Below are 12,317 nucleotides of genomic sequence, written 5' to 3'. Positions count from 1 at the left end.
GGAACGCCAATAGTATAGGACTGAGAGTAGGGACGTTGAATGTTGGAACTATGACAGGAAAAGGTTCTCAGAGAGTTGGTTGACATGATGGAAGGTAGACATACTGTGTGTCCAGGAGACCAGAAGGACAGATGGTAGTTGACTTTGCAAAAAGGATAGAAATGGCTGTAGTGAATACTTTCTTCCAGAAGAGGCAGGAACATAGGGTGACCTACAAGAGTGGAGGTAGGAGCACACAGGTAGACTACATCTTGTGTAGACGGTGTAACCTGAAGGAGATCAGTGACTGTAAAGTAGTGGTAGGTGAGAGTGTAGCCAAACAGCATAGGATGGTGGTGTGTAGGATGACTCTGGTGGTGAGGAAGATGAAGAGGACAAAGACAGAGCAGAGGACGAAATGGTGGAAGCTGAAAAAGGAAGAGTGTTGCAGGACTTTTAGGAGGGAGTTAAGACAGGCTCTGGGTGGTCAGGAGGTGCTTCCAGATGACTGGACAACTACAGCTAATGTGATCAGGGAGACAGGTAGGAGAGGACTTGGTGTGTCATCTGGAAGGAAAGTAGATAAGGAGACTTGGTGGTGGAATGAGGAGTCACAGGAGTGTATACAGAGAAAGAGGTTAGCTAAGAAGAAGTGGGACACTGAGAGGACTGAGGAGAGTAGACAGGAGTACAGGGAGATGCAGCGTAAGGTGAAGGTAGAGGTAGCAAAGGCCAAACAAGGGGCTAATGATGACTTATATGCTAGGTTGGACAGTAAGGAGGGAGAGACTGATCTATACCGGTTGGCAAGACAGAGAGACAGAGATGGGAAGGACATGCAGCAGGTTAGGGTGATTAAGGATAGGGATGGAAGTCTATTGACAGGTGCCAGCAGTGTGATGGGAAGATGGAAAGAGTACTTTGAAGAGTTGATTAACGAGGAAGATGAGAGAGAACAAAGACTAGAGTAGCAAATACCCCAGCTACATTATTTAAAAGCTATTAGCATTTGGGACTAAGTCAATCAGAAGTTAAATTGGCTCTTGGAGGTACTGGTACAATGAACCACACACACAGTACTTCAAATGCAGTTGATACCATGTATTAATTTGTGACAATATATATACAGTGAAACCCAATATTTACAATCAGCAGATTAAATAAACTACTAAAATGCACTTAACATTTCTGATGCATCCTAACATTCAAAATCAGGCAAAACAGCACACAATAAAAAATTCATAAAGAATTGTCCAACATGTACACCTCAATAGTAAAGTCCAATCTGTTAATTGTCCATTGGCTAGAAGCCGTAAGGTGCAAAGTCCTGCGTGCGTGTGTGTGTGTGTGTGTGTGTGTTTGTGTGGTTGTGTGTGTATGTGTGTGTGTGTGTGTGTGTGTGTGTGTGTGTGTGTGTGTGTGTGTGTGTGTGTGTGTGTGTGTGTGTGTGTGTGTGTGTGTGTGTGTGTGTGTGTGTGTGACAGAAGGTGAGGTGAGGGACCAGGCTTTGAGCCTCCTACCAAGGGTTGTCTCGGCTCCAAATCAGGGTCCTAGCTCACCATCAATTTGATCGTGTCCTCACAGGCACCCCGACCAAGTCCAGAAAATATACAATGCACCATGCGACCAACCTATCGCTCCCCGGTGCAGGTTGTTGTCCGTAGCAGCTCCTCCACGTACTTTTCTTCACTTTTCTTTATCATTTAAAGTCAGATCACCAAGCGTTAGCCTGCGGGCTAATCAGGTAAATTCATTACGTCAGCTGCTCTTGGCGCTTCCTGCTCTCTTTCTCTCTCTCCCTCTCCACGCCGTCTTCTTCGCTGGCTTTCTATTGGGGTGACGCAATTGGCCAGCCGCGGCCCCACAGGTGAGTGCGTGATTTCGCAACTCCATGTGACTAAAAGTTACACACTAGTGTGGGAACCTAACGGACTTTGATATAAGAATAATAAACATAATATAACCATTAAATATTAAAGATTAAATCTACTTTATTTGTCCAAACGTGGGGAAATTATCTTTACACTCTTCACTCTTTTTGCATGTGGTTACAGTCTGTTGTTAGTCATGCATACACACATAAGTTTTGAAGACAGGCCCCTGAACACAACACACTGGGGGCCTGTAGGCCTGCAATTAGTAACACATCACACAAACAGTAGGGGGGGGCAGAGTGACGGGTCGATCCCCAAACGAGCAGCTTGTGTGTGGGGGGGGGGGGGGGGGGCGCCTTGCTCAAGGGTGCCTCGAGAGTGGCTGGGAGGTGAGCTGACATCTCCCACCATAAGCTCACACTCTGAGGGATGTCCTGGTGGGAGTGGGATTTTAACCACTGATGGCTGGGCGATCCGTCTTCAATATATCTGCTCTACTGCTGAGACACTCCCACCCCCATATTAATAATGAACATAAAATAACCAATATTAGGGCGGTGGTGGCTCAGTGGTAGAGCAGGTCGTCCAATGTTCAGAGATCGGCGGTTTGATTCCTGCTCCCGCCCAAAAACACCCGGCGGTGAGATGACAGTGGGAGGTGTCATCTCACCTCTGGAGCACTGCTGAGGCGCCCTTGAGCAAGGCGCTGTCCCCCTTACAAGTTGCTCATTTGGGGCGCACCAGGAAGGAGCTACCCGCCACTCTACCTTTCCCTGCATGTGTACAGGCCCCCTGTGTGTGTGTGTTTGCGTGTTCAGGGCCTGTACATACTGACATATGCATGTGATTGGATTTTATTTGACTAACTAGAGTGTGCTCTTAATTTCCCTTCGGGGATTACTAAAGTATATTACATCTTAAATTTAAAAAAAAAATGAACATAATGGGAGGAGAGGTGTGCTGGTGCCCATTTTTTAGAACAATGGAGATGTGCAGAGTTGTGGCAACTACAGAGGAATAAAGCTGATGAGCCATACAATGAAGTTATGGGAGAGAGTAGTGGAAGCTAGACTAAGGGCAGAAGTGAACATTTGTGAGCAGCAGTATGGTTTCATGCCAAAAAAGAGTACTACAGATGCAGTATTTGCTTTGAGGATGTTGATAGAGAAGTACAGAGAAGGCCAGAGGGAGCTGCATTGTGTTTTTGTAGATCTGGAGAAAGCTGATGACAGGGTGTCCAGAGAGGAACTGTGGTATTGTATGAGGAAGTCTGGAGTGGCAGAGAAGTATGTTAGAGCGGTGCAGGACATGTATGAGGACTGTAAGACAGTGGTGAGGTGTGTGTAGGTGTGACAGAGGAGTTCAAGGTGGAGGTGGGACTGCATCAGGGATCAGCTCTGAGCCCCTTCTTGTTGCTATGGTGATGGACAGGCTGACAGACGAGGTCAGACAGGAATCTCCATGGACTATGATGTTTGCAGATGACATTGGGATCTGCAGTGAGAGCAGGGAACAGGTGGAGGAGAAGCTAGAGAGGTGGAGGTTTGTCCTGGAAAGGAGAGGAATGAAGGTTAGCCGCAGTAAGACAGAGTACATGTGTGTGAATGAGAGGGACCCAAGTGGAAGAGTGAGGTTACAGGGAGAAGAGATCCAGAAGGGGGAGGATTTGAAGTACTTAGGCTCAACAGTCCAGAGCAATGGAGAGTGTGGAAAAGAGGTGAAGAAGCGTGTCCAGGCAGGATGGAACGGGTGGAGGAAAGTGTCAGGTGTGATGTGTGATAGAAGAGTTTCAGCTAAAATGAAAGGAAAGGTGTACAAAACTGTGGTGAGACCAGCGATGTTGTTTGGTCTAGAGACAGTGTCACTGAGGAAAAGACAGGAGACAGAGCTGGAGGTAGCAGAGATGAAGATGCTGAGGTTCTCTCTGGGAGTGACCAGGATGGATAGGATCAGGAATGAGTACATCAGAGGGACAGCACATGTTAGAGGTTCTGGAGATAAAGTCAGAGAGGCCAGACTGAGATGGTTTGGACATGTCCAGAGGAGAGATAGTGAATATATTGGTAGAAGGATGCTGAGTTTTGAACTGCCAGGCAGGAGGCCTAGAGGAAGACCAAAGAGGAGGTTTATGGATGTAGTGAAAGAGGACATGAAGGTAGTTGGTGTGAGAGAAGAGGATGCAGAAGACAGGGTTAGATGGAGGACACTGATTCGCTGTGGTGACCCCTGAAGGGAGAAGCCCAAAAGAGAAGAAGCAGTTAATCAATTCATTGTGGTTGAATTTGCAACAACACAGAACTAGCAAGTACTTTGGAAGAATTTGGTTTCACTATGTGTCAGTTGGATTGTGATCATTCAGTCACGTGTTTAAAATTATTTTTTAGCATGCAATTAATGCTGAGCACAGTGTGCCAAGAGCTTGACGTGTGACAACTTGTTATTTCAGTTGATTTGGTTAAATTTAATATATTCTGGAGCAAATGTGTCCTCAGGGATATTGTCTTAAAATAATTGGGTAGACAGCAAACATTGGAATACTTGGTAAGAGCTGGATAGAAACTATATTTGGGCACCAGGTACCATTAAAATTAATAACTATATATATATTCTGTATATACTGTATATATTCATTCATTCATTTTCTCTAAACATTGTGTCCGCCGTCGTGCATGACGGGGAACTGGAGCCTATCCCAGCTTGCTTAGGGCATGAGGCATAATTAAGTGACCACAATACCCAAGCACCTCTCCATTCAATCATGCAATAAAACCGGTTCCTGCTGTGATCCCTCCCTGTACACCTGACGAGATAATGTTCTCTGACTGGGTACTGCAATGAAGTCTTAAAGTCCACAACCAGTATCAACACCTTTCTACTGTCAGAGAAAAGCTGTGGACGTCAAACAGTCATTTGAAAATGGACTACTGGAGCAAATCAAGAAGCGTGTTTTTCAAGTGTCATAGAAGTCATTTAAGGTAAAGTGATCAATCAGTTGTATTTATTCCTCTTCATTTTAATAGTTTAATTCCCTATGTATGCATTGGATATTTGGAGAAGCGCCTACACTTTGGGGAATCCTGCTTCACATAGTGGACTATGTGCAAATAACTCTTCCTGTGTGGCTGCAGGATTACCTGTGTTTTAAATCCAATCTCTGTGTTGAATAAAGGCTGAATTTCCTTTTTGGGTGCGTTGATGTTCAGCAGGGAGGAACCTTTTGTGGGTCAGAGCGATGAGGACCAGAACACAGACAATGAAATCTGCACTATTGTTTCAAGAAAGTTTGACTCAGGTGGAGAAAATTCAGCATCCAGATGTGGATCTGATGAAACAGAAGGTTTGTCCAACTCTTGTAACTACAGTTTATTAGTATTTTGACTGTGTCTGTATGCTAACTACAGCCCTCTTCAGGGAAATTCTCTCCAGTTAATGAGAATTGCTAATTATTTGAGGAATTATTAATACAATGTGATGAATTATTTCTCTTTAATACATAGCAGTATGGAAGTATTACTCAGACAAGTGTAACGGCATTTGGTCTTATATACCCAGTCAACACATGAAAGTTGGCTCTTAAATGCAAATACATTTCTTTTCAGGGGACAGTGAATTCAGTGAATGTCTTGTCAATTTTACAGAAACATTGACAGTAGACGATATACTGGAAACCATTGGCTTCGGAAAATTCCATTGGAAATTATCTTTCCTCGTTGGATTTGCTTGGGTTAGACTCGAACATGGAGAAAAATTCTCGTTCTGATATCCATATAATGTATATTAAACACCTATTCTCTGACTTTCTGAGAGCAGACAGGAGAAGCCATGGAAATGATGATCCTCAGTATCTTGGGCCCCCAGCTTCACTGCGAGTGGAGGCTGCCCAGCTATAAGATGGCTGTAATACTATCGGTATGAACGTCTAAAAGGGTTTTTTATTGTGTCTTTTAAAATGCTTAAACATAATTTTTTAACAGGTGGTGTTTCTTGGAATGGTGATGAGTGCCCCTGGATGGGGTTATGTTTCTGACAACTATGGCAGACGAGTTGTAAGTCTCATTTGCACTTTTTGTGTGAATTTTGCGCCTTACATCAAGTCTTATATTTTCTCCTTCTCTGTTGGAAACAGTGTCTGATCATTTGTATCAGCTGGATCCTGTTTTATGGCTTGCTGAGTACCTTCTCTCCAGGATATGGATGGCTCTTGGTCCTGCGGGGTCTTGTAGGCATTGGCATTGGAGGAAATTCTCAGTCGTAATTTCACTGCTTCTTCTTTATTTGCTGAATGCATTTTAATAACCATGAAGTAATTTCTAAGAAACTTTTGTTCTCTTTCAAGGACAATATTGTACTCAGAGTTCCTCTCCTTTAAGAAGAGAGGCACTTGCATCATCATGATGTCGGTAATGTGGTGTTTTTGTTGTTGTATTCCAATGTTCTATCTTCAATTTGATTAATTACAATGGGTACCAGTTCCCTCTTGATTAATGTGTTTGTGTGCATCAGTTCTTCTGGTCAGGTGGTGCTGTATTCATAGTCTTCATTGCATTGTGGGTCATGCCAACATTTGGTTGGAGATGGCTGCTTGGTGTGTCTACTCTACCACTGGCAATCTTCGTCTGCTTCACCTTTGTAAGTAGATTGTTGACTGACGTTTAAACTAACAAGAAGTTACTCTTAAATGTTTTTTCTTGTTACACAGTGGCTTCCTGAAAGTCCTCGCTTTGACTTGCTGACAGGAAACACAGAGAGAGCCATGGTAACATTACAGCGTGTTGCCAGAGAGAATGGTAAGACCATGCCTCAAGGGAAGGTGATCGCCCACAAACAGGTGAGGTTACAGATACAGTTGTAAGAAAGAGAAGACCTGTGTCCATCATGATGCTTCATGGGTAATGTTAAACATGTTCCCTCTATTTTTCCTTATTAATTTCACAGAAAGACCGTGGGCAAATTAAAGATCTCTTTTCTCCTGAGTACAGGAGGACTACTCTTCTTCTGTGGTTTATTTGGTTGGTTTAAGTAATATATCTTCTATTTTATCTTCTGTCATTGTTTCTTACTGATATTTAATTATTACATTTAATTACATATGATACTTTCACAAGCATGAACTGAAAACAAGCTCTCCATTTGAAAATACTGTAAAGACTGTTATATAAGATGATTGAGTTAATTTAATATATTCTGTAGTAAAAATGTGCAAAAATAATGGGCAGATTGCAAACAGTAGGACATACAGTATACTGTCACCGATATGGCCAGTTGCTATTTATTGCATTAGGCAACGGGTTTCACAAGACATGATTCATCCAGGGTTAATCTACTGTTTCTCCTTTATTTTGAACTGCACAATCATGTTTTAAATTGTAAAGCAATGTGTTACTATTTCATCCAAAGGTTTGCCATTGCGTTCTGCTATTATGGTATAGTCTTCTTGACAACAGAGTTGTTCCAATCTGGAGATTCATGTGAAGGTAAGTAAACTAATTTCCAAATACGAGGGACGAATAAAGGATTTCATTATTATTATTATTATTATTGTTGTTGTTTTTGTTGTTGTTGTTGTTGTTGTTGTTATAACACTTGTAGTGTAGATTAACATATATTAGTTTTGAAATTTAAAAATCAATATTAAACTTTTGTTCTTCCTCATAGCAAGCCAAGGAGCAAATCTTGAACCCAGTTGTAGCTTAGAGTGTAATTATTTGACATCAACAGACTACAATGACCTGTTATGGACAACCTTTGCTGAAATCCCAGGTAAAATGTTCCTTCCGGACAATTAATTTTCAGAGAAGTGATTTGAAATTAACACATAAGAGACATTCCTTTATTAATTAATTAATTAATATTTATTTAGTTGTTGTTGTTTTTGGGGGGGGGGTTTCGGACATGTTAATATAACAGACTTCACACCTTCAGCACTTTTACAACATCAACAAACATCTCTCCCATTACAATATGTTGTCATCAAACTCAGACATTAAATGTTTTCAACCAGTTCATCCATTGAATTTTGACATTCATACTCCTATCCACTTCCAGATATTAGCATTTCAGCCTAGAGCATAACCATGTTTACGTTCTTCCTGGAACAACAAGGCTTGTTAACATCATAGATGGTCAAACAGGAAGTTGACCTTACCAGTGTTCTCCACAAGAATATAACAATCATATTCACGTCTTTCAGTTTATCAGTTTTTATACAAGAATTAACCAGTTTGTTGTGTAAACTTTAATAGTTTCACATGGTATTATATTGTCAAAAGATATCAACATGCTCTTTAAGGTCACAAACTTAATGTTATCCCATGTTATCACAAATACATGATTTGTTTTGTTTTTTTGTTCATGAATCCATGTTTCTGACATTAATGTTGTTAGTTTTTTCAACTGTTCCATTTTGGTGTAGAGCTCCACTATTGAAGTGACTCTGTTGTGCTGATCTTGGATGTAGTAACAATTCTTGTCCGTCTTTATTGCTCATATTTCACCAACTCCTCTGCACTCCTGATCACCATTGTTTTCATCTGGTCTGGAGAAAACCCCTTTGTTCTGATGAAGATCCTGCAGTTGTTCGTCCAGGTGTTGGTCCAGGTGTTGGTCCAGGTGTTGGTCCAGGTGTTGGTCCAGGTGTTGGTCCAGGTGTTGGTCCAGGTGTTGGTCCAGGTGTTGACGATCAGTCCATTCTTCTTTAGTTGTCGAACTTTTTTAGCGATATCAGCATTCTTTTTAGTGAGATTCTCATTGATGGAGACATTTTTTCCTTTCAGTTTGAAGCCTTGTTTCAGAAGAGCTATCTTGTGTTTACGATTGTTGAATTTTATCAGCACTGCAGGTGGTCTCCTACCTCCACATGGTAATGGGTAACAAGTCTCAATCTGGTCTGATCTATAGTTATCTCCAGACCCCTCACTTGAGAACTCACTTGTTGCTCCAGAGATTCGATTTCAGCGCTGGCCATAGCATTTTTGTAATTCCTCGGCTTGATTTTGATTCCAGTGATGTTCACATCATTTATACGAATGCTTTGTTCCAAGTCATCCATTCTTTGTTGTCCCTGTTCCAAGACAACAATTCTTTGGTCTTTTTCATCCATGTCTTTCTGCATTTTCTTCATTTCGTCCTTCATTTCTTCCATTTCTTCCAAGGCGTCTAGCACCGGTTTTAGCTTTTCTTCAAACTTTTTATCAACGTCACTCCTTAACTTATCAGTCGCTCTTTAACTCGCTCTTTAACGCTTCCAGAGAAGAGACCATTTGGTCTAGAATCAGATCACCACCGCTGTATCCACCGCAGCGGGTCACGGGGAGCCGGAGCCTATCTCGGTGGCATAGGGCGTGAGGCGGGGAACACTCCGAGCATGACGCCAGTGCACCGCGGAGCCACACACAAAGATATACAAACATGCACACACACACTCCCTCCTACGGCCAATTTGGAACGGCCAATCAACCTGAAGCGCATGTTTTTGGAGGTGGGAGGAAGCCGGAGAACCCGGAGAGAACCCACGCAGACACGGGGAGAACATGCGAACTCCATACAGAGCGAGACTCAAACCCGGGTCTGCCATGTTGTGAGGCAGCAGCGCTAACCACTGCGCCACTATGCCGCCCTTGGTCTAGAATATCCTTCTTACTTTTGGAATTTGATGCCTGCAACATGTTTCAAAAAACTCTGGCACAAGTGGCAAAACAGACTGAGAAAGTTCAGGAACACTCATCAAACACTTATTTGGAACATCCCACAGGTGAACATCCCACAGGTGAACAGACTACTTGGAAACAGGTGGGTCCCATGCATGGGAATAAGAGCAGCGTCACTGAAATGCTCAGTCGTTCACAAACAAGGACGGATTGATGGTCATCACTTTGTGAACAAATGTGTGAGCAAATTGTCGAACAGTTTAAGAACAACGTTTCCCAACCAGCTATTGCAAGGAATTGGGGAGTTGGTCATCTACCGTTCATAATATCATCAAAAAGTTCAGAATTATTGCACGTAAGCAGCAAGGCCGAAAACCAACACTGAATGCCCGTGAGTTTCGATCTCTCAGGCGGTACTGCATCACAAACCGGTATCACTGTGTGAAGGATATCACCACATGGGCTCAGGAACACTCTGGAAAACCACTGTCAGTAATTACAGTTTGTCACTACATCTGTAAGTGTAAGTTAAAACTACTATTAAAAGCCAAATCCATTTATCAACAACACCAAGAGACGCCGCCGGCTTCTCTGGAAGCTCATCTCAGATGGACTGATGCAAAGTAGAAAAGTGTTCTGTGGTCGGACGAGTCCACATTTCAAATTGTTTTTTTGGGAAATGTGCTCATCTTGTCCTCCAAACCAAAGAGGAAATGAACCATCTGCACCGTTATAGTCACAAAGTTCAAAAGCCAGCATCTGTGATGGTATGGGAATGATTTAGTGCCCAAGGCATGGGCAACTTACACACCTGCAAGGGCACCATTAATGCTGAAAGGTACGTACAGGTTTAGGACATTAACTTTGTTCAAAACTTTCTCTGACAATGTTAAAATGGGCTTAATTACTGCTTTGTGGGAAATTCAGTTTTTGGTCAAAGCACACTTTTGACAGATTTATTTTTAGACACTCTTACCTTTTATGTTCTTGCGGGTCATAAAGTGATGTGGCGGGCCACATTTGGCCCCCCGGGCCTTGAGTTTGACACATGTGGCCTATGCTGTAGAAATGCAAGTTATTTCATTGTGTCTGTTTCATTTTATTTTTCTGCACCACGTAAATCATATGTTCAATATTTCATGGTTGTTTCAGGTGTATTTGGTGCCCTATTGATGGTTGAGCGAATTGGCAGGAAGAAAAGCCTGGCATTGTGCTTCTTCATGTTTTCTTTGTTCATTTTGCCTTTATATGCTTGTATTGGGAGGTAACTTTTGTCTTTTTGATTTTATCATCATACACCAACAAACTACAGTATATTTAAACACCAGGATGAGTGTTCAGTGCTTGGTGTCTGTCTTTTGGTTCATGCAGGATACCTCTTACAATCTTCATCTTTATTGCCAGAGCCTTCATCACTGGAGGATACCAGGTTGTTAATCTTTACACACCAGAGGTGGGTCTATGTATTTTTTCAGTTTAGACAGATGTAGACAAGCAAATTTCAATCCATTTTCTTATAGATAATACTGATACAGACATAATTACCACTTCTTCAATTGAATTAAATGCTTCCTTCTCATGCAGGTGTTTCCTACAGAAAATAGAGCCTTAGCAATGGGGACTTGTTCTTCAATGGCCAAAGTGGGTTCACTCATCTCTCCATTTGTGTCACAGGTATAAAGAACTTACAATCTTGTTAGTTTCTTTCCAGAGGAACCAGCGCCAGAGTCTTTCAGAGAAGACTGATTTCCCGTTTTCTGTTTTGGTTCTAGGTGATGATCAGGAAATCAATTTATTTGACCCTCTCTGTATTCTGTGGCTGTAGTCTGCTGGCTGTCTTTATGCCTCTGATCTTGCCTTCTGAGACATTGGGCAAGAGACTGCAGGAATCCAGTCTTAACAAGGAGGCTGGAGTCCAGACAACCGCAATGAGTCAAACACATCACAGATTAACCAAGAGAAGCAAAAACAATTGAAAAGACAGTTAATTCTGTCAACCGACAACAGCTTGTTTTAATGAGCATTTAAAGTGACACCTACCCCTACTGGAAACAGGAAGAATGATTTGAGTGACAAATACTACTTGTTTCACACATTTATGGTAACTTGTGGACATGTGTTTACCTGCAGGGGTCTGCTGGAAAGGCCAATCTCCAATTACCACGGTGGTACAAGGACATACAGATATTAGAAATGCTCACAAGCTCTTCTTTGTTACCTCATTTATCGTGTTTAATTATTTCCAATGATGTACTTTTGCCAATTATTATGATGTCACAGTGATGTTTACCTTTAACCTTTAACCTTCCTAAAACGTCACCCTGTCGAAATTTGGTCAAACTTGAAATTTGTATAAATTTTGTCACAGTTAAAGTGTGGTTTCTTGGATTACAACCAAATCGTGTTTTGTGAGGTGACAGTGGTCTGAGATATTTTCTATCCTAAGATATTTTTGCACATATCTGAGGAACCGGATACGACAGAAAAATGAAAAGAAAAGAAAAAAGCTGTTATATTTAGGGAGACAAGGGGATAAAAATTACATCACAAACTTGACCTTGAAAAACTAGGTCAAGGTCAAATGTTCACCTTTATACCATTTTAGGTCCACATTTCTGAAACTTCATGACAAATAGAATGCACCAGTTACAAGTTGGATCATAGATCTTTTATTAAATAACCCTGACCTATGAAAGTAGGTCAGGGGAAAAAAATTAATTCAGGGGTGTCGTGGGATGTTGCGTCCGTGAGTGCCTAGTTTCTATCGGCTTTGAATGGTGTGTTTTATTATAAAAGTAGAGTTGAAAGCTGCCCCAGT

The 12,317-nt window shown here is 41.8% G+C and overlaps 1 protein-coding gene across 4 annotated transcripts; it reads left to right on the top strand.

Annotated features, from left to right (window-relative positions):
* Nucleotides 1–4,711: 4,711 nt before the first annotated feature.
* Nucleotides 4,712–11,834, top strand: LOC137603901 (synaptic vesicle 2-related protein-like). Of its 4 annotated transcripts, none has more exons than XM_068327743.1 (16): nucleotides 4,712–4,828; nucleotides 5,060–5,190; nucleotides 5,492–5,577; nucleotides 5,664–5,762; nucleotides 5,828–5,899; nucleotides 5,980–6,104; nucleotides 6,190–6,253; nucleotides 6,357–6,482; nucleotides 6,553–6,681; nucleotides 6,789–6,862; nucleotides 7,251–7,327; nucleotides 7,509–7,613; nucleotides 10,652–10,763; nucleotides 10,871–10,952; nucleotides 11,084–11,173; nucleotides 11,272–11,834. In XM_068327743.1, the coding sequence occupies exons 1-16, from the start codon at nucleotides 4,770–4,772 to the stop codon at nucleotides 11,473–11,475; spliced, it is 1,635 nt and encodes a 544-aa protein (XP_068183844.1). In that variant the 5' UTR covers nucleotides 4,712–4,769; the 3' UTR covers nucleotides 11,476–11,834. The 4 variants fall into 4 exon arrangements, with proteins under 4 accessions (XP_068183844.1, XP_068183845.1, XP_068183843.1 ...); XM_068327744.1 differs by having other exon boundaries at nucleotides 4,744–4,828; nucleotides 5,057–5,190; nucleotides 10,904–10,952; XM_068327742.1 differs by having other exon boundaries at nucleotides 4,744–4,828; nucleotides 5,057–5,190.
* The last annotated feature ends 483 nt before the right edge of the window (nucleotides 11,835–12,317 follow it).

This window comes from Antennarius striatus, chromosome 11, assembly GCF_040054535.1.
Source record: "Antennarius striatus isolate MH-2024 chromosome 11, ASM4005453v1, whole genome shotgun sequence".
NCBI lineage: Eukaryota > Metazoa > Chordata > Actinopteri > Lophiiformes > Antennariidae > Antennarius > Antennarius striatus.
Note: the sequence above shows the minus strand (reverse complement) of the source record. Positions and strands in the feature narration are given on the sequence as shown.

Coding starts and splice junctions, on each gene's coding strand:
- LOC137603901 (XM_068327742.1), top strand. CDS start 4,770: ATGGACTACTGGAGCAAATCAAGAAGCGTGTTTTTCAAGTGTCATAGA. Junction 6,682..6,788: donor AGGTGATCGCCCACAAACAG/GTGAGGTTACAG, acceptor TTAATTTCACAG/AAAGACCGTGGGCAAATTAA. Junction 7,328..7,508: donor ATCTGGAGATTCATGTGAAG/GTAAGTAAACTA, acceptor TCTTCCTCATAG/CAAGCCAAGGAGCAAATCTT.